This window comes from Falco punctatus, assembly GCF_963210335.1.
Source record: "Falco punctatus genome assembly, chromosome: 6".
In the NCBI taxonomy this organism is placed as follows: Eukaryota; Metazoa; Chordata; class Aves; order Falconiformes; family Falconidae; genus Falco; species Falco punctatus.
Window position 1 is genome coordinate 36,138,145 of NC_137585.1, and position 27,029 is coordinate 36,165,173.

General features: G+C 45.1%; 2 protein-coding genes and 2 long non-coding RNA genes across 12 annotated transcripts in view; 2 read left to right on the top strand and 2 right to left on the bottom strand.

The window, feature by feature from the left end:
* ADSL (adenylosuccinate lyase) lies at positions 1 to 17,790 on the top strand. Its single transcript, XM_080393013.1, has 13 exons — positions 1 to 311; positions 4,652 to 4,855; positions 6,010 to 6,054; positions 6,836 to 6,915; positions 8,894 to 9,065; positions 9,363 to 9,409; positions 9,814 to 9,904; positions 10,743 to 10,812; positions 12,259 to 12,406; positions 14,395 to 14,485; positions 15,045 to 15,134; positions 17,186 to 17,362; positions 17,648 to 17,790. The coding sequence occupies exons 1-13, from the start codon at positions 156 to 158 to the stop codon at positions 17,732 to 17,734; spliced, it is 1,458 nt and encodes a 485-aa protein (XP_080249139.1). The 5' UTR covers positions 1 to 155; the 3' UTR covers positions 17,735 to 17,790.
* On the bottom strand, positions 13,410 to 15,038 carry LOC308066105. Its single transcript, XR_013929030.1, has 2 exons — positions 14,882 to 15,038; positions 13,410 to 13,615 (listed from the first exon to the last, which is right to left on the bottom strand). It is a non-coding gene; the product is annotated as an uncharacterized lncRNA (long non-coding RNA).
* Positions 17,369 to 20,797, bottom strand: LOC308066103. Its single transcript, XR_013929028.1, has 4 exons — positions 20,659 to 20,797; positions 19,198 to 19,268; positions 18,273 to 18,431; positions 17,369 to 17,555 (listed from the first exon to the last, which is right to left on the bottom strand). It is a non-coding gene; the product is annotated as an uncharacterized lncRNA (long non-coding RNA).
* The window catches only part of SGSM3 (small G protein signaling modulator 3), a 31,044-nt gene continuing 23,318 nt past the window's right edge, over positions 19,304 to 27,029 (top strand). For 2 of the 9 annotated variants that reach the window (XR_013929027.1, XM_080393010.1), the window contains exon 1: positions 19,305 to 19,936. The gene's annotated coding sequence lies outside the window, so the exon portion shown is untranslated. Of the gene's footprint in view, positions 19,937 to 20,635; positions 20,776 to 20,919; positions 22,170 to 26,905; positions 27,018 to 27,029 lie in introns of those variants that run through there. The other 7 variants (XM_080393007.1, XM_080393005.1, XM_080393006.1 and 4 more) reach the window with 7 other exon arrangements.

Genomic DNA, 27,029 nt, shown 5'->3' on the forward strand with positions numbered 1-27,029 from the left:
TTCGTGCCTGTCACCCGGCGCGCGGCCTCCTCCCGCCAGGGGGCGCCGTATTCCGCGCCAGGGGGCGGGGCGTCGCACACCCTTATAGCGCGCTGCCGGCGGGCGGCTCGCGCCGGGCGGCCCCGATCGCTCCGTCGCCTTTCGCCGCCGCTGCCATGGCGACCCCCGGCGCTGAGGAGGACGCGATGGCGCGCTACCGCTCTCCGCTGGTGTCGCGATACGCCAGCGCCGAGATGGGCTTCAACTTCAGCGAGAGGAAGAAGTTCGGCACCTGGCGCCGCCTCTGGCTCTACCTCGCCCAGGCTGAGAAGGTAACGGCGGACGGGGCCGCTGAGGGGGGAGGCCGCCTCCGAGCGCTGGGGTTGTCCCGGTCCCCCTGGCGGCTGCCGCCCCTGGGCTCGTTTGGGTGCGCGGCGCAGGGACCAGTGGGGGTGCCCGCCGGCGCTGCTCCGGGGAGACAGGGCCGGGGCTGCCCGGGTGGGGGGAGGGAACGGGCCGGAACAACCCCCGGGTGCCCCGGCGCGTGCTGCGGGGAGAGGGGGGGCGAGGGGGGGCGGTGTGTGCAGGCGCGGCTGTACGCACCCGTCTGCGGACCTGCAGGCCCCCCGCAAATGACCTCCTCCGGTCTCACACCCGCCCCTTGCACTTTTGCCTTGTTTGTGAAGTTTTGTAAAAGCTTCGCTGAGCGGTTCCGGGGGGGCGCGGGGCTGTGCTGCTGTGAGCAAACGCTAGTGCCCTGCGCAGGGGGCGTGACCGAGGGGCTGTGCGCTCTGGTTCAATCCCATCGCTGCCAGCCGCTGCCAGCAGGACCACCCCGTACTTCTGCAGCCAGCTGGGTTTAGACAGCCCTTATTTCTGAGATAAGTTTGCTAAAGCCGGCAGAAGAGTTACCCAAAAAATGTTCATGAGGTTTCTAACAGGCCAAGTGCCAAGGGAAAAAAACCTTGGTAACGTAAGAGGTTGGTATCGATTCAGCTATTAGGAAGCAGCAACTGAGAGTATGCCCGTATAATTGCAAACTGTTGCATCAAGTAGAATCTATGGAGTTAATATTTTGAAAGTGTAGTTTAAGCTAAACCTTCTTACTTTGACTTTGGTCCCATTTAGGAGTATGCACACAGACCATTACTTCTTAGCTGAGACGCAGCCAGTTTTTAAGATGCACTAACTTGATTCCTCGTGACTGAGAGGACAATTCTCATCAGGTTTTTGACAGCAAAAAGCCCTGTAATATGTTCCTGGAAAACAAAGAAAAAAACCACACAAAACCTCTCTGTCTTCTGACAGGATATCTTTAGCTTTCAGACTCAGCAGTTGCCATTTGTTTTGTGCAGAGTCCTTCCATTTCCATTTTTGATGTGCTGGGGTTGTTAGGAAGTGATCCGAGCACTAGGTCTGGCTGTTGCTGTTAGCATAAGGGTAGAGAAGCACCATGCTGGAGAATGAACGAGCAGTGCACGGCGTCATTAACGTGTTCCTTCTCCGTTCAAGGATTATACCACTGCAGCGGCCTCATCTATAGTATGCTGCACCAAGTGTGATGTTTTAGAAGCTGAAGATGTAATTACAGTGCTGTGTTATATAGGAACCACCTTCTGAAATACAACATGCTAGGTGTTGTCACAGTTTGAGATGCTGGACTGAGCAGACTGCAAATCTCATCTAGTATAGGAAGTGTCAATACCACAAATGCATGTTTAAGGAGCATTGCATGTTCAAAGCATAATTTCAACACTTGACATATCAATTCCAGCAGATAATGACTCTTTCTTCTGTTCAAGATACTTTACATGACTTGCCCCATAGGAGAGAGCAAGCTGCTGAAAGAACCAGCCTGAGACTTCGAGGTTTCCGCTCCCAAGCCCTGAACTTGGGGTTCCCCTGTTTCTTGACTCTTGCTTTCCCTCTCATTGCCACTGTAGAGTTTTGTTCTCAGAAAGCAGAGAGAAATCTTACAATTTCTTGAGCACCCTTTTCATAGTGGAAAGGGGGAGACTACTATTTTTATCTGTCTCCTAATTCCAGAAGAGTTTGTCTTCTGATGTCAGCTCTGGACTGAAAGCGTCAGCTACTTTAGCACCTGTTAGCTCTGTCAGTGACCTGTTAGTTATATTAGCAGTTTCCTTAGGTTCCTTATAGAAGATACATAGTATTTCTTTTTGGGTACATTTCAGAAAGTAGTAAATGAACCATGGACAATATTTATTCCAGTATTTATCCTCACTTTCAAGACACTTGTATGTTGCTTCTCTGTCCTTATTGAAGATGCATAATATTTCTGTTTGGATACATGGAAAAAAAAAAGTAATGAATAAACTGTAGGCAATACCTTCTCTTGTTCTGTAGTAAATCAGTATATTAAGAAGCAGGGAAGTAGTAAAAGAGGGGACGTGCATTTTAGTGATAAAGCTTCAGGTAAAGTACAGAGCCAGGCAAACGGTTTGAATATTCAACCTACTTATAGTATAAATTTTCAAGTAGGCCACTTGGAATATGTCAAATAAGAACTGGAAAATTATTTCACTGGAAACTGGATTGTGCAGAAAATCTTTACAGTTAGTGTTTTGTTCCTTACAGCAAGCAATACCAGGAGGTTGAAAGAGGAGCCTCAGCAAAGTGTGTGATTACTGGAAGAGCTCCTTAAACTAATCTTTTCCCAACTGACAGCAGTTAGTTTGGGTTAGGAGCTTAAGCATGTGAGTTTATGCCCATTCCAAAACTCTACTTGTTTTGTTTGGGTTTTTTTTGCATAAATTCATTTCTATTGTGGTATTTCTATTGAAACCTCATTCTTTTTTTATTAAATCTTGAGCTCTTGACCTGAACAATATGTTATTTTAAAGTCAATTACAAATTTCATGGAGCTCTTCCTTCTAGAAGTAGCTTTGACGTCCTGCAGCATCATACTGACATGTTTTGCACATGTGAAATCTGCATGTTTGCTATTTTATAAGAGCCTATAGTAGCCATTGATCTTTTCCCCCTCCTCCAATTTCAGTTTTGTTATTTTTCTGTCATATGTTCTTTATTAGATGAGCAGGCCAGTGTTCTCATTCTGTTTGCAGTGGATCTTTCATGTCATCTGCCTGCTCTGCTCTGCCCTTTAGGAATAGGGAGGAACAGTCATAGTTGTTATAGTGGTGTGTCAAACTATTGGAACAGCCTCAGAGCACAATCCAGACAGCACATGGCTGACCTGTGGTGTTTTGGAGAAAACCCAGTGTTCTCCCTCAGGTAGTTTTCCTACTTAGTTTTCTTATGTAGACAGGTTTGAAGGACATTCGATTGCTTTGCTCCTGAGGTACTGTCAATATCAGCAAAAACTCACAGGGAAGAGGCATCATGTGATGTTTGTGGATCATGAGAAACAATATTTGTCTTGGCACTACTCTACCTTGCATGTATTCCTATGACAAGTCATCCCTTTTCCTGGGATTATTTCTTTCCTCTTTGTATGGCTGTCAATGACCGCATACTGGGGTCAGCTTTTCTCAGCAGATCATGGATGTATGAACAAGGCAAGAGGTTTTTAATCTTGGTGCAAGAGTGTATTGCCTGCTTGCGTTGCTTGTGTGCTTTCAGGTAGTTACAATCTGCATCAGTACACCACAAAGACAGCAGTCTGGGGCCAGGTGTTTCTCTTCATTTATCTGGACACTCACGGTTGTATATACACTTGCAGAATCATATTTTAAGTTGTGTGGGTGCTAATTATCTGATGAGGACCTTGAAGACACATCTGCTGCATTTGCTGTCTTCTCTAGTTCCAGATTCCCCATCTGTAAAACTTATTTTCATTCAGGTTGATTATGAATAGAACCAGCTTTTGAAATAATTTGTATCCTTGGAGCTTCCTGACTGGTGACTTCTAATGGGGAAGGCAGTAATGGCTGGAAAAAGTAATAATGCCAAGTTCATTGTGAGACTTTTAAACTCTCAGTATCAGGAAAATACATTTTTCTCAGCTTAGTTAGCTTGCCAGTATAGAGCTGTGCAAGAGTTATACTAGTGTATAATTCTGCAGTTTGGTATCTTATTCTGTTTTTAAGCCAGCTTGCTGAAAAGGTTTAGCAAATGTTTTCAGATGTGAACAAGGAGCATTTATCTCCTGCTTCCAGATCAAGTACCTGATTTCCCAAGCTTCCAGATTTAGGCTGCGATGAAGTACTTTCAGAAAGGTACAAATGCATTTACCTCTCCATATGTTCTAAGTCTGCTTTTACAGTTGTGTAGGTCTAGTTGTGGTCCAAACAGCTCTTCCTGACACAAGCTCTCTGGTCACATGATAGCTGGATTGTTCTTTACCCTAAGAGTGTATTTCATTAAAAGAAATTAAAACTATACTATTTTTGTATCACTTTTCCCTACATGTCTGATTTTTGTAAGTTTGTAGTTGGCACAGGGATCTTGCATGATTGAGGAGCGTATGAAGCCCAAGAGGAACATCTAAGCATGAATGCTGTCCTATCCTATTGGAAAAGACTGGAGAACCCTAGAATGAAAGCATTTGCTGTTACAGCTCTTGATTATGCGAAATGGCCATGTTTCTATGAAGTGTCATATGGGAGTACATTATCTAACCAGTTTTTGTCTCAGTTTGGCTTGTCTCTTAAAGACAAAAAGGAACAAGAAAGTTCTTCTCCCCTTGCAGTCACTTGGGCTTCCTATCACAGATGAGCAGATACAGGAGATGGAAGCAAATCTGGACAACATTGACTTCAAGATGGCAGCAGAGGAAGAGAAGAAGCTGCGTCACGACGTGATGGCCCATGTTCACACCTTTGCCCACTGCTGTCCAAAAGCTGCAGCCATCATTCACCTTGGAGCAACTTCCTGTTACGTAGGGGATAATACGGTAGTATAATATTTTCAGTTTCCTGCCTGCAGAGCTGACCGAAACAAAGCTACAGTTGCTTACTTCATAGATGTTTATAAACTTTTCTTTATAAAATAATATTAAGTAGATTTTTCAGGCATCTTTGTTAGTTTTACTGTTGAAGTTAATTTCCCCTTTATCGTAGCTACCTTAGGAAGGCAAGTTCCTCTTGCCTTCTTTCTTTTGATATGAAGCACAATCTGTCTGGAAACTAACTGTTCCCAAAGTTCTGCTTGCATGTTAAATATTCAAGGAGATAAGAGACTGTGTGTTGCAAATGCATGCAGAAATACGTGGACTGTCAGTTATGCCAATGGGAGAAGAGTTCATTGACTTAGAAAACAAGGCCACCTTTGATATACGCAGCCCACGAGCTTTCAGCTGCTGCTTGGAACCCCTGTATCAGTTCAGGGTAAACAAAGCTTTTCATTGATCAAATGAATCGATAAGTGTGTTAAGTGAAAAAGGAAGTACCACCGTTCTACAGAACTGTAAAATGTTTGTGAAAAGCTGTCTAAAACCGAGTGCAAACTGAAGCCTGATTTCTCAGTATATATTGCTGTTGCCCTGTGTCCAAATCACTGCAACTTCACAACTGCTTTTGTTGTATGAGAAGCATCTGTGTGATTATTTTTTACCCTACTCCTTTGCAAGCCTGTTTGGCTTTTAGGTAATACCACCCTCCTTGTGACACTTGCACCTCGCTGTACCTCAGTCTCAAAAGAAGGAGTAAAGGCGACTGCTGCCAGTCCACTTCCTTTCCTGCTGTCTTTAGTCTATAGTCTTTAGCCTGCATTTTTCACTTGGGATGAATAATTTAGTCTGTCATTCCATGGGTGTGCTAAGTATCCCAAAATAATCATTCATACCCAGTCAGTGGAAATGGGTTTTCTACTGCCCAGTATGACTTTCTGTGGATAGTATAGAAGGAACAATGATGGGTCCAGCATTTTCATTATAAGCAAGTTCACTGCATGTGCTGGTACAAGAAGGAAAGCAGAGCTTTCATTTTAAGAAGAGACTTTTGAGCGGACAAAGCACATTTTAGTTATCTGTGTCCTCTGAGAGAAGCCATTATGTCTGGTCCTAAAAATGAAGCTCAAACTTCCTTTCTTTTTCTTTGCTTCTTTCAGGATCTGATTGTCCTCCGTGATGGGTTTAACTTGTTGCTACCCAAGGTGAGAAGGTGGTGGTGCACAGTGTCTCAGAAGTGGGCAGCACTGATGTCCTGTGAAGAACCCATGTTTAACTTGGATTTTCCTAAGCCTTGCTGGGAAGCTAGGAAGGAGCTGTGTCTGTTTGGGTTATTCTCAAGAAAGCAGTTATCTTCCTTTCCTTTCTCCAGTCTTTCCCCAAAGCTTCTATGCTCACCATGGGAATTAATAAGCAACTTGTTGTTTTTCTGCACCACAGGTACTAGTTTCAGAAAACAACTGTATTGCTTTCAGGATCAGCTTAGGCATCCCCTTAACTATATTATTAAGAGTGTGTCAGTATTCAAGAAACTACATAATACAATTTTCCAAGGTCAAATATAGTGAGACTGTAGTGCAGTTTTGTCTATCTGGCCTGAATGTCTTGGCACCCAGTTTGCCCTGGAATGTGCATGTGTCAGTTATACCCAAAGCAGCTTTATCTCTGACCAGTTCTGGGAATAAAGAAAATATCCATGGATAAACCAGCTGCAGGATTGGGGCGGGCATGAAGACTAAACTAGTCTGAGCTGAAGTCCAACCACTTGTATCATCTCTTGCTTGAGTTCGTAGCAAGAAGAGATGATGTGCATGCCCTGAAAAAATGAAATGCGCCATATTCTACAACTAAAGGAGGGTATTCAAGGACTGCACAGTTGTTTCACTCCCCTTTTTCTCACCATGTTGTGCTTAAGCATGCTGACTTCTGCTGTGAGGTTTTTTTTCTCTCATTCCACACCTTTTCTATCCTTCCTGCACCCACCAGCTCGCAAGGGTGATCAGCCGGCTGGCCGACTTTGCTGAGAAGTATGCTGACCTGCCTACTTTGGGCTTCACTCACTACCAGTAAGTAGCCATCAGCCTTTGCTTTCGTTTTGTCAACTGTGCTTTGGTTAAATTGACCTGCTACTGCTTTCTTTCATCCTTTTTCCCATCTCAGACCAGTGGCAGCTGGTGCTGCTGAACGTCATTAAGATATTGTTGGTGGTTCAAAAAAGGAGTATGTGCCTAACTCCAGGCTTGTCTCAGGAAATTGAACTGTTGCTTTGACTAGCTGTCAGCAGTTGTTTTGACACAGCTTCATAAAGAATGACTTCCTGGCGAACATACATGTGTGTATTCTGGGCTGTTTCAGAAAGCATGACTGGGAATTGCAGTAAGCCTATCTTCCTGTCACATTTTCTTTTTTTGTTTTTCTGTCACTTAAGTTAGTTTCAGCTGCAGCTTAGAAAGGTTTGTTACTGGCTACTTGCTACTACAGCTACTCTGTCACTGTAGCTGCAGCTTTCTTCTAAAGTTATGGTTCAAGATCCATCTGCTTTCATACATCCCTTTGTGGGTCCCTGGGAAGAACCAGGAGGATGGCACTTTAAAATTTCTCCCAAAGGAGAGTGAGAGCACATCAGGTCAGGTCTCTTGATTAATTGTCTTGCTGTATATGCTGTGTCAGTTCAATCAGCTGTAGTCCTAGGTACCTCTTCATCTACAGCTTTTTGGAGGAGGATTCTCTGAGCTCAGTTTTATCTTGGCTTTTGGAAAGAGTACAAAGGAGTATTCAAGAGGGGTATGTAAGGCAGAATTGTAAAAGCTAAGGTGAAGAAGGCATCGAAACCTTGGCCTCTTCTGCATCCTTTGTCAGCAGGGCCTCTGCCCCATGGATGAACAGGCCGGTGTTTCCCTAGCCTTCCCTCTTCCTGCTTACATACTGGCAGAGGTCTGTCTTGTTGCCTTTCACATCCCAAACCCCATTCATCCAGATGGGCTTTGGCAGCCTAGCCCCATCCCTGCAGTGCCGGACAGCTTCTTTGTATTCCTCCTGGATCGCCTGTTCCTGCTTCCACATCTTCTATACTTCCTTTCCATGTCTGAGCTTAATCAGGAGCACCTTGTTCATGTGCATGTGCTTTTTTGAAATAGTATAGAGGTTCAGGGGGGTAATTTGGAATATTTCAACTTCTATGTTCTGCATAATACCCCCATTTTCTTCTCAAAGCCTTTTCAGGGAGACAGTGTGATTGAAGCTTGCAAATACTTATTTCAAGGTGGAGGTCTTATAAAAAATGTTGGCTAACAGTACCGTTAATTATTGCACATTTGCCCAGAGGCTGATGAATGTGTTTTTATAAAGGAACAGTCCCTCAGGAGGAATCATTTAAAATCTCAACGTGTACACGGATGTTTGTGCACTGACGAGTTCACACGAGTGCTGTAGGTTAGCTAGGATGCCCCCTGTGCCCTGGGTGAGCAGAACTGGGGTGAAGGACAGGTGCGCCCCCGTTGCTGGCCAGCCCCCGGCTTCTCGCCCCTGCGGGCGCGGTGTGGGGCGCGGGTCGGCAGGGGGCGCCCTCCGCCGGCGCGGGCGGGGCGCTGCGGCTGCGGTACGGCGCTGGCCGGGGCTTTGCTGCTCGCAGAGTTCTGGGAAAACACCCTGAAACTCCCTTTAGATGCTCTGCCTAGTGGGCCTCCGGTCGCTTTTCTTTAAGAAACTCTCAAAAGCTGTGTAGGGAAACACCTTCAGATACCCATTGTCACTTATTTCTTAATCTCCTATCACACAGAGAAACTACAATTACTGCTTTCTCTTGATGTCATTACACCTAATTCCTGAAAAGAACTATCGTATCTTCAGTACCGTTTGCTGGTGATATATGTGCGCTGTCACATCTTACTGTGTAAGCCAGATCTTTTTAATTTCTGCTCAGAGGAGACAGAGAGACCAGCCTGCAAGGAGGTCTTAACACCAGACTCGGCAGCAGAGTGTGGTCCTTGTGGAGTTACTGTGCAAACTGTCAGTGAGTCACATTCTGTTCTTGGTTGTTTTCAGACCAGCACAGCTCACCACTGTGGGGAAACGCTGCTGCTTGTGGATTCAGGACTTGTGCATGGACCTGCAGAACCTGGAGCGGGCTCGGGATGACCTGCGCTTTCGGGGTGTAAAAGGCACCACTGGCACTCAAGCCAGCTTCTTGCAGCTTTTTGAGGGAGACCATAGTAAAGTAAGTCGGACAGCCCAGGGCATAGTCTTGGCAATTCTCCCCTCTGGAATGCTTTTCCCTTTGGGGGAGCGTGGAGATTCTGGCATCAAATTTACAAGAGCACTGGGATCCCTCTGGGATCCACTGACAAGACTTTGTGTGAAAGTGAGCAGAATCTAGGAAGACAGTGCTTCCCAGCAAGCAGAACATTTGTTGATAGTAAACTGAGAAAAGCAAAGGATCCCTGTTGCTGTTGCTGACCTTTCCGAGTTGTTGCATTCTGAGCTTTGTTTGTTTTGGGTTTTTCTTCACCCTGAGGTTGAAGAGCTGGACAGATTGGTGACTGCAAAGGCAGGATTTAAGCGGTATGTAACAAGTACACTTAGTCCCCTATATTTGGTGTTAGCAAAATGTGACTCCTGCTGTGCATGTTGGCCCAGATTACCCTAGCTGCCAAACTGACATCTGTGCTGCTGTTGACTTATCTTCCATTCCCATCTTCCATTCCCAGTTGCAACTTCCAGGAAACTTCACCTCCTAAACAGGCCACTTCTACTTGTCTCCCTACCAAAGCACAGCTTCCCATTTTTCCTCTGTTTTTCTCTCCCATCTCCATGCCGCCCCAAGAAGTTGACAGTCTGAATCCAAAGTAGTTCTCACCCGGGCAGAATGACAGCTCTCCACTTCAAGAGCCATGTCACCCCTTGCTCAAAGTCTTGTAGTACTGTTGTATCTGTTGGCAGCGCTCAACTTCTGTGCTTATTTGTAGGGCTTATATGGTCACAGGGCAGACCTATAGTCGCAAGGTGGATATTGAAGTCCTGTCTGTGCTGGCCAGTCTGGGGGCATCTATACACAAGGTGAGCACCCTATTTGTGTACATCAGGAAGAGGGAGAAATGTTTTAGATCTTGAAGAGAAGGTGCCCCTGGTGCAGAATGCTGTTCTCAAGAAATACTGATTGGTGTTCCTTGTTTAGCTGTACTCTTTGTGATCATGTAAATTCACTGCTGAGTACAGGCCTAGTAATCAGACCTCAAAGATCTTAAGACCAGTGGCAAGTAAAGCAAGTTTACTGGGCAGATTCTAAGATGGGTTAACAAATCCCGCACCAGATATTAGTCTAATCTATGCTAAATTGATCCAATTAAAGTAAATGTCTCTCCTGTGGTGTATGAATTTTTAAATTTCACCATTTGCTCCTAGTTAATTGCTTCTCTGATAACGGTGTTATTCTCTCTGTCCTTGTGGATTCTTTTCATTGATTTATCTCTGTTCCCTCCCTCTACTTTCTCTTGCACTGAAGTGATCTGTGGTATTTTCTTCTGTTTTAGTTTTTTAGGCTGGCTGGTTCAGTGAGCACACATTATCTGTGTTTGCAAATCACTGTGTAATTTTGCTTTGCATTTTCAGTGTTCCCTCCTGGTCTGTCTTTCTTTCCCTGCAAACATTTGCCCTTCTTGGAGTCCTGTTCTGTTCTAATACAGTGGACATGGCTTTTTTCCTTATGTTTTCTTGATTTGGAGTTTTAGGCCAGGAAGTATAATTGCAGCGTCAATTTTTTTGTCAAGTTTTTCACTGTCCCCCCAGTTTACTTCTTGGACACAGATGCAAACACTTCTCCAGGAACACTAACAGGACTATATATTGGTGTGTGTTAGTTTGGTTCTGTTTGTTAATTTCTTGGGCTTTTTTCTAGATCTGTACTGACATTCGTCTTCTGGCCAACCTGAAGGAGATAGAGGAGCCTTTTGAGAAGGACCAGATTGGTAAGGGATGGGAGATGTTTCTTGGACCAGTGTATGAATCTTTTCATTTATGTTGGTACAGCCTTTTAAGCAAACTTGGAAATGTCACTGACAGAAGTTGCTTGAAATTAACTGGGGCTTCACATTGTTTGTATTTTGGGTCCTTTTCAAAGAAAAAGAAGTGGAAAAAAAAAAAGAAAGGAAAGAAGAAAAGCACTTTACCTAAGGGTTTCTAGATGTTAAGTAATTTGAAACAGATTTGTATTCATGCACTTCCTGGGTTTGAGGGTAGAGCAGAAGCAGTCCTGTATGACCCATTCCCCACAGAGGAAGACTTGAGTCTGAGGAGTATTTAGGGTTTTCCATTACTCATGAAGCTGACTGGAGCTGTAGGTTTTCAGCTTGACAGGATTTTAGTCTTTATAAACAGATAAATTTGGAACAATGAAACTAGGCTGGACCCTTGCCAGAAGAACACCAAGGATGTGATTCTGACATTGGTAGAAGAGAAGAAGGAAACATAGAGTTTTGGCTCTTGACTGGAAGAAAGTTTAGGCCTTCTGTATAGTTGCATATGATTTTGGCAAATTAAGCCTTAGTCATATCTGTTACTTGAACAGTTCTGCATTCTGTGGTTGGTTTCGATATCCATTCAGCAGAGCAACAGGCAGCAGTATAAATATCGGACTTTGAGGGAAGTGTTATTGACCAGATGGGGTCTTGAATGCTGTTAAAGTTGCCATGGGTAGCCTAGAAAGATGGTGCTAAATACTGCATTAAAAATGAAGTCCATTTGTTCTTTTGATGTGGTAGTACTTCTGTTTTGCAGAATCGCAAAATGTCTTCTCACGTTTTTTCTCCCCACATTTGGATGTTTCTAATCTGAAGGCGAAATGTGGTGGTGTCATTCTTTTTGTCCTTAGAAAATCATTGTGGTTTTGAGGCTTTACTCAAAAACATGATTCCTGACAAGTTTTTCTTATCTGGGGAGGACCTTCATCTCTTCTTCCTGAATGCACTGCTTCTGTTGCCCTGTTTCCATCACTCTTTCTCTGTGGCAATGTATTTGGAAGAAAAGGGACATGTGGACTATCAAAAGTCGCTCTTGCTTTAGCAGCTTGATAAAAGCTTTATCTGCTCAGCAAGGCTGCATGGTTGTGTGAGAAACACACCTGGAATGAGGAAAACAGGATCTCTGGCAGTTAAGCAGGGAGAAAAACAGGAGCTGAGCTGGGAACTGATGACCGAAAGAATGTCAACATTTTTAACTGCTTGTAATGCTTTTAACCAATTAGTGTCTGTATAGCAGCGTGTGAACAGTGTATGTAACCAATAGAATTAAGGTGTGATGTGTGTATGAATATTAATATTGTATATAAGTTTGCAGAAACTTAAGTGGCTTCAACTAGGATCGTATTGATATGTTGTTGAGTCTGTGATTTTGCTCCTGCATTTCTCCTTTCACAGGTTCAAGTGCTATGCCTTACAAGAGGAATCCAATGCGTTCAGAACGCTGCTGCAGCCTGGCTCGACACCTGATGACTCTGGTGCTGGATCCCCTTCAAACAGCCTCTGTGCAGTGGTTTGAGCGAACGTTGGATGACAGTGCCAACAGGTTTGTTTAGATCGTGCAATGCAGCAATTTCAGAAGGTCTTGTGCCAGAAGGTCCTTTGATGTATTCAGAAAATACTATTTTTAAACTAAAACCACAAGTTACCACCTTGATGAAAAGCAGTTGCAATAGAATCTAGAGACTACAGACTGGTTTCCTCTATAAGGTCAGATGAAAACTGTTAGGGTTTCTTAGTGTCAAGATGTTCTGCAAAGGAAACCAGCAGAGAGGGAGGGATGCAGAAGCCATGGTAATAAATTGCTCTCATAGTCTTCCTGTTTCAACAGCATAGCATAACATTACTCACATTTCTCAAATTTTCCTCCCTGTCTGTTTTGAATGTGGGTTTTGACCCTGCTCTTCTTCACTCAAAGAATAATTTAACATTTTATCTGTAACCCCTTAACTCTCCAAATAATCTAAGGAAACTTATTTTCATCTCTTTGTAAAGTGTTGTTCTTTACAAGCAGTTCAGATCCTAAAGAGTACAAACATTATTTTTTTAAGTAATATTTCATGAAAACCTGTGCAGGTCTTTCAGATACTGGTCAGCAAACATTGCTTTTTCTGTTTCTTCAGTACGACTATTTTGAGATGAGCAAAATTTATTAATTATTATTATTAAATAAATTACAGCAAGTAAATTCAATGCTTCCATCTTCCAATTAGTACTAAATTGGCATAAAGCTCATATTTACCTTTGAAATGTTTTAGTTTCAAAGTAGTCTTCTGTTGCAGAATTTGATCTCCTAGAATCTTAGAAATCTTTAGATTTCTAAGGTATGGGGGCTTATGGAACAATGAACAGCAGCAGTTTTGGCTATAGACTAGTGTTAAGATTGTTGATGAGAATGTTACCTCATGTCTCCAGAAACATAATGTCTGCATAAAATTTCATGAAAGCGTAGAATATCTTTTCCGAAAAGGATTTTACTCCACAGCTGCTAGTCTTAAGAAAAGAGCTGCATAGGCAGCAGGAAACAATGTAAATTTTAAGAAATTGGATACAAGTTGACGTGGTACATTTATTTCCCAATAGCTACCAAGTGCTGAGAGATACACTGGAATGTTTCAAATTTTGTTTTCATCTCATCTAATAGAAAGGATCACTTGTTGACTTCATAATCCAGTTAAAAAATTCTGTGCCTTGGGTTTTTCTTGTTAAAGCTAGTGTTTTGAACGGAGAGCAAGCCAGAGAGAATGCAATCAACCTACAAAGCAGCAAAGTCCTTTTGAAGACAGTATGATAGAATTGCGGGCCTTAAATGTAGCATGCTTCAAGTACTAGCATATTTTAAAAGATCACAGTTTAGCCTGGGCCAGGCATTGCTGTCACAGATGAATGATGCTGTAACTGCTGCACTGTGATGCAGAGTCTTTTGCCTGATAGAGGTCAGTCCCTGCTGCTCCTCTCCTTTCCCTCCTTTCTGTTTGTCATTTCTTTTTGTCAGGAGCCTACTTAGTGACCAGGAGCTGGTTTCTTGGAGGAAGCCCCCACCAAATGGGTGGATAACTTTGGAAGTTCCCTGCTGGGCACAGCCAGGCACAGCACGAGTGTGTAGCATGTCTTACAGCTGAAGGGTCAGATCAGCAGACAGGGCAACACAGAACACACAGGCCAAGATACTCGTGTGTTCGCTAGTTCTGTAAATCACTGCCTTCTTTCCTAGCTGTGTAATCATTGCATTATCTTGGAGCTTTCTGTGTATGCCTTCACCCTTTCTCTTCCTCTCTCCACTGGCAAAAAACACCCAAAAACCCAACCAAAACCAAGAAACCTTCCCTTGTCCCCAGCTTGAGAGCTACTGCTATAAGATCTTCTTTAGCTTTTCTGATTGTGATGTTTGAACAATAAGGAGAACAGTTCCAGCTTTAGGGCCACAGTAATGCTATTTACAGAATTGTTTACAGAAGCTAATGAGCTGGACCTAACATAGACTGGAACACGGCCTTTATTGCTAACTGGGCCCTGGGTATGTTTGTTTCACAGGCGCGTGTGTCTGGCTGAGGCTTTCCTCACAGCTGACATCATTCTGAGTACACTGCAGAATATCTCCGAGGGACTTGTGGTATATCCAAAGGTAAAGCAGGAGATAATGTATGCAGTGCTGCATCCTTGATAATGCTGCAATTATGCCAAAGTATATAAAAATCTTCCCACTCAAAATATTACATTTTTATCTGTTCAAATGGTTTCTGAATTTTGTTCTCTATTCTTGCTACATTCTCACTGTTTGCAGGACAGACGTGAAAGGGTACTTGTTGAAGCCAAAAGATAGTAAACTCAAACCTTCTCACAAAGGATATTTTTCCCTGAATTACAAAATGGATCTGTAGCATCAAAAGATACTGTCAAGACAGATCTCATACAGTCCTGTAACTTACTATAGGTTTAAAAAAATAAATTAATTATACATCTTTTCCACCGTAACGTCCCTTACAAAGATGTAGCTTCTATGTATTATTGGCTTCCATACCTGGATTTTCAGAGCTAAGTTCAAAAAGAGAGATTATCTTTGCATCATTGTCCAGTCCTGGAGATTCAAAGAGAGAGGAAAACCTCACTGGGAATCCCAGTTGTCTACAGAATTTCTATAATGCTGTTTCTTTTTTCAGTTTGTTTGTTTTGTTTTGTTTAAGGTGATTGAGAGGAGGATCCGGCAGGAGCTGCCATTCATGGCCACAGAGAATATAATCATGGCAATGGTGAAAGCAGGGGGCAATCGTCAGGTACAAATGCAGTCCAAAATACCTTTGTTCACTGCCTGGTATTTGACTCCTGAGAAACAAAAGTATCTGGGCTCTTGTCCCGACTATCTCACCTTTCTTTGTTCTCCACCTGCTCCCACAGAGTTATTAATATTACACTGATGCTGCAAAGCCAGACTCTGCTCTCTGAGGAGACAGCAGTTGTGGGGATCTGTATTTCCTGTTAGGAACACTGCGTTTGAGCTAATCTGGCTGGCTGTGCTGGAGAAGAGGGAGACCTATTTTTATATTAGATACTAGTAGGCGTTTTCCTTTTGTAAATGTTTGAAGAAACTTGGAACACAGGCCAGGCTTCTTGAAATGGAACACGTTGGCAGTTGGCTACCTTATAAATTAAAAGAATGAATCAGTGCTGTTAAGGAAAAAGCAAGCAAGACCATTCTGAACCATTCATTCAAGTGTCACTCTTCCCTGATTCGGTATAGTGCTTTTTATTATTAACTTTGTTCATGTCCTTCGTTCAGTTTTCTGTGTTCAAGCAAATTGAAATTAAATGTTTTCCTTACTATATAAATCCAGATACAATTAGCTTATATTTCCTTATTGTTTAGTTTCACAATTCAGTTAAAAACTGATAATCAAATTTACATCTTAATAAGTAGCTTACTTTCACTTACCTTTAGACAGTAATTTTTCCTTCTATGATTATTGCCACATCAGGGACAAAAGTTAAACTGGCAAGATAGTAATAGCAGAAGGGTTTGCTAGAAACTTTGAGTAGGATATGTGGTTCTAGCTCTCTGAACACTTGTGGCAACTGACCCGTGATATTAGTCAGGAAACATCCTTCCCACCCACCCCCTGCTGTGTCTCCGATGTTTGTCACTGGGTCAGTCAGTAAGATTCCTAACTAAACTTATTAAGGGGCACATCATATGAATAAGTGTCGTTATCTTTTCAGCTGATTCTCTTTCTAAAGTATCCTGTACTTAAAGTCCTCTCTGTTTTGATGAAATTGAAGAGTGAATGTCACTTGTGTTTGTGATTAGCCTGCCTTCCTTCTGGTGCTGTTTCGTTACGAATCTATAGCATTTAGTACATTTATAAAAGCTGTTCATATTTACATTCATGTGTTCTGTTTTCATGTGCTGAGATCTGTGGAACACTACATTTTCTGTGCTTTCCCATCTCACAGCACAGAAGCTCACTTCCTTTCGCTACTACTAAACAGCTCCCTCCCCTAAACGTCCAGAAGACAGGTCTGTTCACCTGATGCAGGTGTGCTGGACAAGATGGTATTTGGATGGAGGAAACAGGAGATCATTTTCCTCCTAACTGAAGATAGACCAAGGATAATACGTTTGATGAGAAGATTCTCAGGTGGCTCTAAATGCAACCACATGACTGTTTTAGGGCCAGCATGGCAGCATCTGATTTTGCAGGTGGTCCCCGACTACAGTTGGGTTCCCTTGTTTTTACAGATTTACAGGTTCCACAGGAAGTCAAGGCATTAGGAAGTCTTTCAGAAAAATTGTTGTAAGGGTTTTGCTAGTCTTAGTGCCATGTGAAGGTTCTTTGGGAGAGAATGTCTAATGGCCCTCGGGTTTATGAGGTAATTATTTTCCTTCAATCTGTCCTTATGTAAGCCATAGTTTACATAGTCTCAGTGCTTGTTAAGTTGGTCAGGTTCTTTTCCCCTTTCCAAATCTGTAGACGTTTTACATTGTTTTACAACTGGAAAAAAATCCTATAGTGACTCCTAAGAGTATTTGGGAAATTTGAATTAGTGTAAAGGATTCCAGTGTTGTAAGTTAGTGGTATAAGGGAACAGAGAACATACGTGACATTCAGACTGTTTTCGTCTCAAAGGGCAGCTGTGGAAGGATGAAGAAAATCTTGTTTTAATATAGTGGTATATGAGACACTGCAGTCCAAGCTGTGTCTCATTTGCATGCTGTCCAGTGCAGTACACTTCGATGTTTCTCCCTCCCGCACAAGTTAGTGGGATGAACATGTGCTGTCAGTAGCAATGGGATGACTTTTTTCCTTTCCTCTTCCCCCTGCTCCTACAGGATTGCCACGAGAAGATTCGTGTTCTCTCGCAGCAAGCAGCTGCCGTTGTGAAACAGGAAGGAGGTGATAACGACTTCATCACCCGTGTCCGTGCTGATCCTTACTTCAGCCCTATCCATAAACAACTTGAAAGCCTGTTGGATCCCTCCTCCTTCACTGGACGTGCTCCTCAACAGGTAAAGTAATGGAAAGAGGCTACAGGTGCTGTGAGTTGTAATGCAACGTGTTGTATTATCATGCGTCCGTTTGTGTGCCAGAGAATGTACATATTATGTACACATTTCTCTTTCATTTTACTTGGCTTTCTTGTCTTTTTTTCCTGTTGGCTTCACACTTTTGACTCTGGATGTATCAGGCTGTTAGGTGTCTCTGGGAAACAAGAGACCCTAGTGAGACAAGCAGATCGGAATGGGGAGAAGGCAAGCCCTTTCTTTTGCGAATTTTCTCTTTCTTTTTAACAGGTGGCAAAGTTCCTGAAGGAGGAGGTTCGACCAGCGCTGATTCCGTACCAGGGCAAGATGGGTGGGAAGATTGAGCTGGCACTTTAGGTATATTGTGAAAAGGTGTGTGGGTACAGAAAGATAATAAAAGCCTTATTGAACTAGGTCTGTTTACTATGTCATGTTATTTTGGTACATTTGGTACATTTAACCCCCAGCCCTTACAGCCACTTCGATTCCAGATGGGCTTTTTCTTCTTTGCCTGCTATTTAATCGAGCCTCCATCTATTGTGTGCTGAGTTACTGAGAAACACGTGATTGTGACAAGGTAACTTTATCACAGTACCTTTCATTGGCCCCCCCATATAGAGCACTGCCAGCTACTGCCCAACATTGATGTATGACTTGAAGAGCAGGAATAAGAGGAACTGAGCCTACTGCCATTTTCATCTTAATCGTCTGCTCTTAAACTTTCTCAACAAGTGTCTCAAAAAACCATAAAAGGTTGTCCTGGCTTTCAGAGTATTGTGATTTGGGGAGCAAACGGGCCAAAAATTTAGGAATAAGCAAAGGGAAAAGCCATGGAACTTCTTGGCCTATCAAACTGGTGGTCCTTCAGGACTCCCTTCCTGGCTTAATACTGTACCTGCAGCTCTATAGCTTCTGAAAGTCGTATTTACAGGTGTGGGTTAGGAACCAGCCACTGAGAGTTACTTTTCCAGGTCCTTGGTTGTAGGTGCTTGATACTGAATGGCAGGTGGACTCTGGCATGCGAAAGTCATTCTCTACTGCAAGTAAGTTTTCTCTGATAAGGAAAGAGAAAAGAGGTTGTAATTCACTGGATGCCAGAGAAAATAAAGAACATTGGTCTTATTTCTGACCCTGAATGTCTTGTTTTATAATGCCTGTGCTTTACTGGACATTCAGTACTGGACCAAACTTTTTGCCCTTTGACCTGAACTGGAATGATTCCATTACCTCTTCTTCCAGTGCTGTTACATCATAGCCCATTTCTTTTGCTTCAGTACAATATAAAGCTCCCTCTTTACCTGTTGTTATTTATTCAGACTCTCAGAAATTACAAAATGAGAATTATTTGACTCTTTTCGAAGTGTGATTGCTGGAGAGAATTAAGAAAAGCAGAACTAATTGAAAGAAGCTACCTGCTGTCCTTGAGGCCATCATTGCTTAAAGAGGGTTTCAAAATATAGTATGTTTTAATGAGGCTTGTCTATTAAGTATATAATTATAAGTGGGAAGCTTCAGGCCATGATGTCCCCTCATCTAGATTGCTCTGGCTGTACCTTGCCTCTAGACTATGGCATTCAAAATGTCTCGAACATTTGGGAGTCTTAGCAGTGCTTAAAACGTTTATTTTTTGCCTGCTTGTGCTATTAATGTTTAATCAGCCATCTGTTTAAAAAGGATAATTCAAATTGAACACTGGTAATTTTCAAACTATTCTCAAATGGACAACCAAGAAAGAAAACATGCGAAAGTCCTCTTTCCTCCTCCTTTGCGGGATTAAAAACCACCAACAGACCCTGTGCAGAGAAGAGCAGCGAATGTACCTTTTGTCATCTGGAAATAGATCTTTGTGCTGGGCAGAGGCTGCCAGCTGGAAGGCACCGGGCTTGTTTTCCTGCAACATTTAAGAAGAGTAACAGTGACACAGGGAAAAACGTCACCCTCCCAGCGAACTGCGGCACGGTGCAAAAATCCTGCCGGAGACCCGCACGCCCCCTCGAAAGCGCTCGGTTCCGGACCTGGCTTCGTTTTTTTCAGCAGAGCTGGCAACGGGTGGGCGGAGGTGCCGCCGGGCCGCCAGGGGGCGCTGCGGGGGCGGCTGCGGGCGGACGGGCCAGCGTGCCCGGCCAGCGGCTGTCCCGGGTGTCGCGGTGCGTGTCCCCGCGGCAGCGGGGCTGTGCCCTGCCTCGGGGGAGATTCGTCTCGGCCTGAACGCCAGGAAAGCACCGAGCGGCTCCGAGGAGCGGGCCGGTGCCCGGCGCTGACCGTGGCAGACGGGCCGCGGCCGCCCCCTCCGAGGCCGGTGCAGAGGCTGCCCCCGCGGCACCCGGCCCTGCCCCGCGCACCTGGGCTGCGTTCGGGAGCCCCACGCGTGCCACCGCGGCCGAGAGCCCCGCTCCCGCGGGCGGCCCCCCGCTGGGCACCGGCCGGCCTACGGCCCCCACAGCGCCCCGCGCCGCCGCCCGGATGCCGCGCATGCGCGCCGCGCGCACTCGGGAGCTGCGCGTGGGGCCGCCGGGTCGGGGTCGGGCGCGCGCCCTGCGGGGACAGCGCGGCCAGCGGGTGAGTGAGGGAGCGCGCGCCGGCGGGGGAGGGGGGGAGCGCCGGCGGGGCGGCCGCGGCCCGGGCGAGGGGTCCTGCCGGCGGGAGGGGGTCCTGCCGGCGGGAGGGAGTCCTGCCGGCGGGAGGGAGTGCTCGCTGGGCCGCCCCCCGCCCCGCTCCGCCCCCCGCGCCGGCCGGGGCCCCCAGCGACGGCCGCGGCCCTGTGAGGCGCCCCCGGCGCTGCCCCTCGGGTGGGGGGCGCTGAAGGCGCGGGGGGCGGCCCCGCCGCCGGGGCTGTGTGTGGGGCGGGGGGTGCGCGGCCGCGGCTCCGCTCCCCGGCCCCCTCCCGGGCAGGGCGGGCCCCCGGCCCCGGGGCAGGCTTCGGGCTCCGGCGGGTGACTCACGGCGGGCGCCGCCGCTTGGCCGGGCTCGGCCTGCCCCCGCGGCCCCGGGCTTCGCTCGCTGTCCCCGCCGCCCCTGCCCCCGCTGACCTGCCCCCTCCTCGCCGGGGCCGGGGCCGTCGGGTGGGCTTGTCCGCCCAGCTCTGCCATCCCCGCCTGCCCTCCCGCCGGCGGCTGCTCGGAGGTGCCCCAGGAGGGGGACGGTCTGTGTTCTGGGGTACGGGAACGGTCGCGACAGGCGGATGGAAACATGGCAGCGTCCCCTCGGTAGCGGGCATAGACAGGCACGTTGCAGGCCCTGCGGCTGTCAGCTGCAGCAAGGAAGCCAGAAGACAAATGTACCTGGTGATGTAAATTCGAGGGGGTGAAGAAGCGCCGTGACACGGATTTAATCCCTGTGCAGGCGGTGGCTGCGGCTCCGGGACAGCGGGCGGCTCTTCACAGCGCTGCTGAGGGCAGGTCAGGGAAGATTTCTCTGTGTCCGTTTTGCTTCCTTCCTAATTTTTTGAGGGATGTATGAATTCAGTCAGGTACTTTCCTTCTAAGCAAATAGATTTCAGTGTTGGTGTGCGGGTTTTTTATGTGATGTCAGAGCTTCCTACTTCATGATGTCTCAGCCTTACTCTGCATGACTGGCTGTGGTATTTGGTGGGGGGGACAGGGGGGGATAAAGTGGTGAAAGTGTCTTGAGGAAATGGAGGATCCTTTATTGGGGCCTTTAGACAGAGAAGCAGTGTCGCCGGAGTTAAGAACAGTAGTGAGAGGCTGGATCTTAAAACCACTCGAGAAGGAACTACCAGCCTAGCAGGAGTGGGGCACTGCTGTGCTTCTGCCAAGATGTTGATCAGAGTACAGTCGCTTGCTGGATAACCTGAATTCTAGAGTAGTTTTTCAGTTGCTGCAGAGGCTGGAGTGGTGTCCTGGAAAGAAACAGTCACTGGAACAAAGATCTGTTTCATTATGTATTTCTGGATCCCCGCGAGGGGTGTGTGGCTTTCCCTTTGCAGAAACAAAGGTTGGATTTCTACCCTGGAGAAATCACAAAATAAAAGGAAAGGAAGGGCGTGGGAAGAGGCATGACCTGTAATTAAAGAGATCAGGGTGAGGACTGGTTGTGTCATGTTAATGTAAGGTTATGTTAATTCTGTATTTAACAGATTAAAATGACACATTCCACCTAATGTGTTTTGGTAATCTCAGGGAGATGTCATTCATGCTAAGGGTATCCATGAGGGGCAGCAGATTTCTGGAGAAAGTACGCTGGTCAGGGGATGATAGAATTAACATCAGCTAATGAGGTGAGGGAGGTGCTGCACACCTGCTCAGGACTGAAATGATTCTCCAGTTTTGGGGCCTCTGCTAATGTCATTGAGGTTTTTCTTCTTTGCTGTGCTTTTAACCTGTTGCTTGCTTTCTTGCAGGAGGGTATCTTTTGCAAATATCAGTGTTCTAAAGGACCTTGACAATCTTAAAAGATAGGCAATAATCAAAATATTTAGCTTTTAAAAGTCAAGGTCTCTTACCTGAGTTGGCATGGTAACAAGTAGAGATTATTGATGAAGGCATCTGTATGAAATGAGCTGCCGGTCTCAATCTCATTCTTAGTGAATTGGTCTCTGTGCTGCAAAATTGTTTACTGTGTTTTGTATTTGGAGTGCTTTAAGAAAGGAATCGGGTGAGTTTGCTTCTCCCAAATGATACTGTATTTGAGGTTGTAACTGGTTTGCAAATGATTGGAATGATGTCTGTTTTCATGGCTGTTAATTGCAAACTTCCCACCAAAGCACGAGAAGGAAAGAAAACTTTAAAAAAATAAGCCCTAAGGAATATTACAACTATCTTCATTGATGAAGGTAAGGCACCTTCTGTCTTGGTGTATATGGTTCTATAGCTCTTCTAGCTAAATCCTGATCGGTGATCTGTATCACACTGGTTATCCTAGACCCTGTCCCAGCTCAGACGGATAGGATATAGGGATTTTGCAATTGTCAAGTGGGATGAGGTAGACAAATAGCTTCATTCTGTGTCATGAGTGCAGTGTTCCACATGTCCATCAGGAGATGGAGAGGTGTTGACATTTCACAAAGACTTGTTTAAACTTCTTTCTATGCCACCTCTCATCACACAGTCATGATTTTAGATACATAAAATTTACACAGGGTAAATGTCTGGGAGCACTGGAGAAGGTCTCACTTGTCAGCTGTGTTACTGTTGACACCAGGCAGGGAAGAGGAGGACGTTGTCCTGTCACATTTGTTTTGTCTCTGAGGAAGTTTCAGCCTTTTTTAAACTGGAGTGCAACAAGTTATAGTGGTAAAAGAACAATTCTGTTTCTGGCTTAAGAAAAAAATAAAGCTATGAGAAATGAAAACACAGTTGTTTTATGAGATCGGAGAAGATAGCATGTTGGTATTAATATGGCTACGTGACCTGTTGTCACTGCCCATTCAGTACATAATTTTTGGCTGGAAAGTACTGATGATTCAGAGGTGAGAGAATATGTCCATAACCCAACAGGCCTTTTGTTCTGGCGGCAAAAATCTTCCTGAGCCCCAGAAACAGGAAATGTTGGTGGGAGGTTGTCTTGTTTTGTTATAGATGTACGCTTTGCTTTTTTTCTCAGAGTTATCTGTGCCTGTAAATTTTTGCAGGAGCAAAATCAAGTAGTCTTAATACGACATGCTAGAAAAGAGCTTTGCAAACAGTCCTGAGTGGTGATCTGGGTGTTACTAGCCTCTTCAGATAATTGAGTTCTGGGAAGACAGAGCCCTGAAGGGAAAAAAAAAAAATCTTGAGTGCTGTGATACATCCTTTCCTTAAAAAGCTGTTTTCTGGAGCCAAGTGAAATGAGGAGACCTGCTTAGAGTCCTGATAGGTGAATCTGACCTTTTTTTTTTTTTTTTTAAACTAATACTAGAGCAAATAGTAATACAGCAGAGCTACAGGAGTGACCTGAATCTAGCCTTTCTTGTGCCTCACCAAGAGAATAGCAAACCCTGACAGCTAAACCTCTGCAAATCCGTCAGAGGCAGTATCAAGAATCTTCAGGCAGTTGTTTCTTTGTCACTGGGAACGGCAGGATGAGACCAACTTTTACCTGGGGTTGAGCCTACAGGACTGGCTCTGGAGGTGATGAAGAGAGCTTTGGACGTTACTGCTTGTCACTACTTGGGGTGGGAGTGTCATATAAAAGACTTTGTAATATCTGTCTTGAAATAACTGTCAATGTCTTTCAGCCTTTCTTTGATTCGTGTAACCGTGCATCTCTAACAGAATTATTTTCTTTCAAACTTCTGCATAGCAAATTAAACTGGACAGTTGCCATTACCTTCCACAGACATCTTATAAATAGTTTGCAGACTTGCAGAAGTTCACAGAACAGAAGGTAAAAACCACTTCTGGACAGTTTGGGGGAAAATGAGGTTCTGCAGAGTTCTGCAGAAGTGCCCTGGTGCTTATTTGGGTGTAAGTGCCCATTTATTGTGCAGAAATTGACTCTCGTGGAAGAGATTTTTGAGGCCCTCTTAGGTGCTAATAAGAAATCTTTGAATTATATTTGTGTGGCAGTGTTTAATGTGGAATCACCTTTACCCTAAGCCTTGAAGACTAGGGCGACTGCAGATCTGCCTTTTGGCACTCATGCATTTTCTTCCCTCTGTGTTGGAAGCAAGGAGAATTCTGCTGTGCCGTGAGAGTGGACGCCTGGCTAGTTTGTATCCTGGCCTTTTTTCCCAACCTTATTCAATGCAGATAAAACAAACAACTGTTGTTCCAGTGCTCGGTCTATTGTAATGTTCCTGTGTGAGATGGGAGGAGCACACTATATTTCCATTGCATATCCTCTCACCACTCAAATAATGGGAGCACCGGGAAAGGGAGAATTCCTCCTCTGACCCCAAGGGTCTTCGCAAACAAAAGGTTCTCCCCAGCAATGCAGTTCATGCTTAGCGGGCACCAGGTGTCTGCTGTGTAGGGATAGGCACCCTCTGCTTTCCAGGGCTAAAAGGTGTAGTGGTTTATGTTAGCAGCACAGCAGAGCCATAAGTAAGTTTGGTTCTGGTTTGTTGTGTTTTTTGGTTTGTTTTTTTTTTTTTCATGAGCCATATGGGAGAAGCCTTTTTTATCTCTGGATTTTAGAAGAGCTTCAGCCTTTTCAAACTGTGCCCTGCATAAAGGATCAGCACTCCAGCACTCTGCTTTGGAGCCAGATAAATAAAAGACAGTTTTGCTCCGAAAAGAAAATATATGTTAGTATGTAGGATATCTGCATTTTGTATCAGCAGGTGTTGTGTAGATGGTTGTGGGGTTTTTTTAAGGGTAAGCTTGACACGTTGAACTACAATCAGGAAGTCCATCTGTGGTCTGTCTGTCCAATGCGTAAGCAGTGGGAAGCAGGATTCTGCTTTTTCACATCCTTATTTTCAAAATGGAGATGAAATGGCTACAAACGTGCAAGTTGCTTGTTGCATTCCTTTTGTATAAACCGAAAAATGGTTCAGCGCCTTCAGCTCCAGTAGGGCGCTCTCTGTCAGTACACCAGGCAGACTTGCTGGACACTGATCAGTGCAGAGAGCAGGTCTGTTGCATAAAAGTACCTTTTAGTTACATTTCTGCACGGAATTACATTTCCAGCGTGACCAGGAGTCTACAAGGTGCTTTATGGCAGGAAGCACAGAGTTCCAGTTTAGTTTTTGTTGTCTCTGTTAGGTGTCCCTCTAACAGTGCCCCGAGGCAGTTGGGAGGAGGCGCTCTGCCCCACCACACTCGTGCAGTCAGTATGTGATCCCAGTCGGTGACTGGACAGCGCTGGAGTCCTGAGCGATGCCTCTGCGGTGATGTAACACTGTCAGCAGCTTGCTGTCCTTCCTGCCTGCCCACCCGGCTCTGCAAGGCTGTTGCAACCTTCACTTTTGCTGCTTTCCAGGTCTCGTGTCCCCCTTTCTAGGCCTGCCATACACTTTATTTCATCTCTGATTGACTTTATCTGCTATGAGAAAGTGGGCTGAGGGCAGTTAAAGTCACCCAACTTTTCATTCCAAGCCCTGCAGTAGAAATCAAGCATGGAGGCTAGCTCAGTACCTCCCTCCTGCATCTGTAGTGTGTGGCTCGACACCCGAGGCGGTGTGAGGCTGGCTGTGGTTTGTAAGCCTTAAGCAGATGGTTCCTGGAATGACCCAGATTCACCAGCACCATATCGACTCCTTAATCAGAAGTTTGTGTGTGTCGGTGTCTGTGCAGGATTCTGCATCACTTTAAAAGCCAGGGTGTGAGGGGCAGAAATTACCTGCATCTTGTCTGCCCCTTGGTCAGGTGTGTGGCTGTGCTTTTTTCACTTACCACTTGTTTGTGAAGCTGGAGTTTTCTTCTGACTGTATATGTGCAAAGCAAATATTGACTTGTGGGACTAATGGCATTTGCAGCACCAGGATATGCCTTTGCCTGACCTGAGGGAGAAACTCGCAGTGTGGGGAGAGTGGAAGGGAAAGGGAGGGCTTCCTTGTGAGCTGAGAGCTCCCCTTGTGCATTTCATTGAGCAAGTCTGGATTTTAATTAGGGAAACAAGCTTTCCAGGTGTGAGAGGACAGAAATCAACTGCCTGATGCAGCACAGGGTCTTCTTTTTGTCTGATTTCTGAGAGAGGGAGAAGATCTACATGGGATTTTAAAAGCTGAGCTGGAAGAGCCTTCTAGAACTACACCTAAGCGTGTGGCCTCCTGACGGGTACTGTGGCTTTGCAATTGCTTTTCTCTCTTCCAAAACATTTTTAAAAATAAATAAATAAAGGAAGAGAGTAGAGAGCAGTGGAAACTAGCTGACAGTCCAGAGGAGGCAGTGGGGTTTACTGCCTGCAGTGTTGCTTCGTGTTCAAATTAAGCTTAATGGAAAGCAGAGTCTTTCCCTATGTTGGCTTACTGTCAGAGGAAGCTTTGTATATGCTGTTCATATGACAGTGGATGAAAATAGAAAGAATTGTTCTGTTTGTTCTGGTCCTTCTGACAATGTTTGGTGATGGCTGCTGCACAGTTACTAGTTGCAATATTTTCAGCATACAAAAACATTGCTTTGTAAAAATGTTCGTCTTCTGCACAGTCTGTCTGATAGAGGTACGTTGCTTTTTGACAGCTTTTTGGTGGACACTTTTTGTTGTTGCTAAAACCTGGGAAGGAGTTTCTGTCCCAAAAATAAAAGATCCTGCTGAAAGGCTTCCGATAGCATCATTTCATGCCTGGCACATCCAGGCAGTACCACAGCAGGCTTAAGTGGAGATCACGTGGCAAAAGAGGCCAAGCAAGTAAAACATAGGCAGCAGGAGATTGTTATCTGGTGTTTGCAAGAAGCCAGGTAATTGAAACCTCTCATCACAGCTGTGTGGAAGAGCAGTATGTCCAGAGGAGGCTTGACAGTGCCAAGTGGAAGTAAATTTGCAGGTCTCCTTTGCAAACGTCGATTTAAAAAAGACACCTACACTGGGAAAGAAATCAATTTGACATAATCCTGCACAGTGTGTATTTACTACTCCAACAAAGGTGTTGCAGCTGGAGCGCTTCAGATAGCTGTACCTGATGCTGACTGCATTCTTCCCTTGCAGCCTTCTTTTTCAGGCACACCCCTGTCATTGTAGCCGTCTTCTAGCAGGCTGGAATCAATGGTGGTGTGATTTGTTTTAGCCTGAACTCAAAAAGTAAAGCTGTAAATAACAGGTACCAGTTACA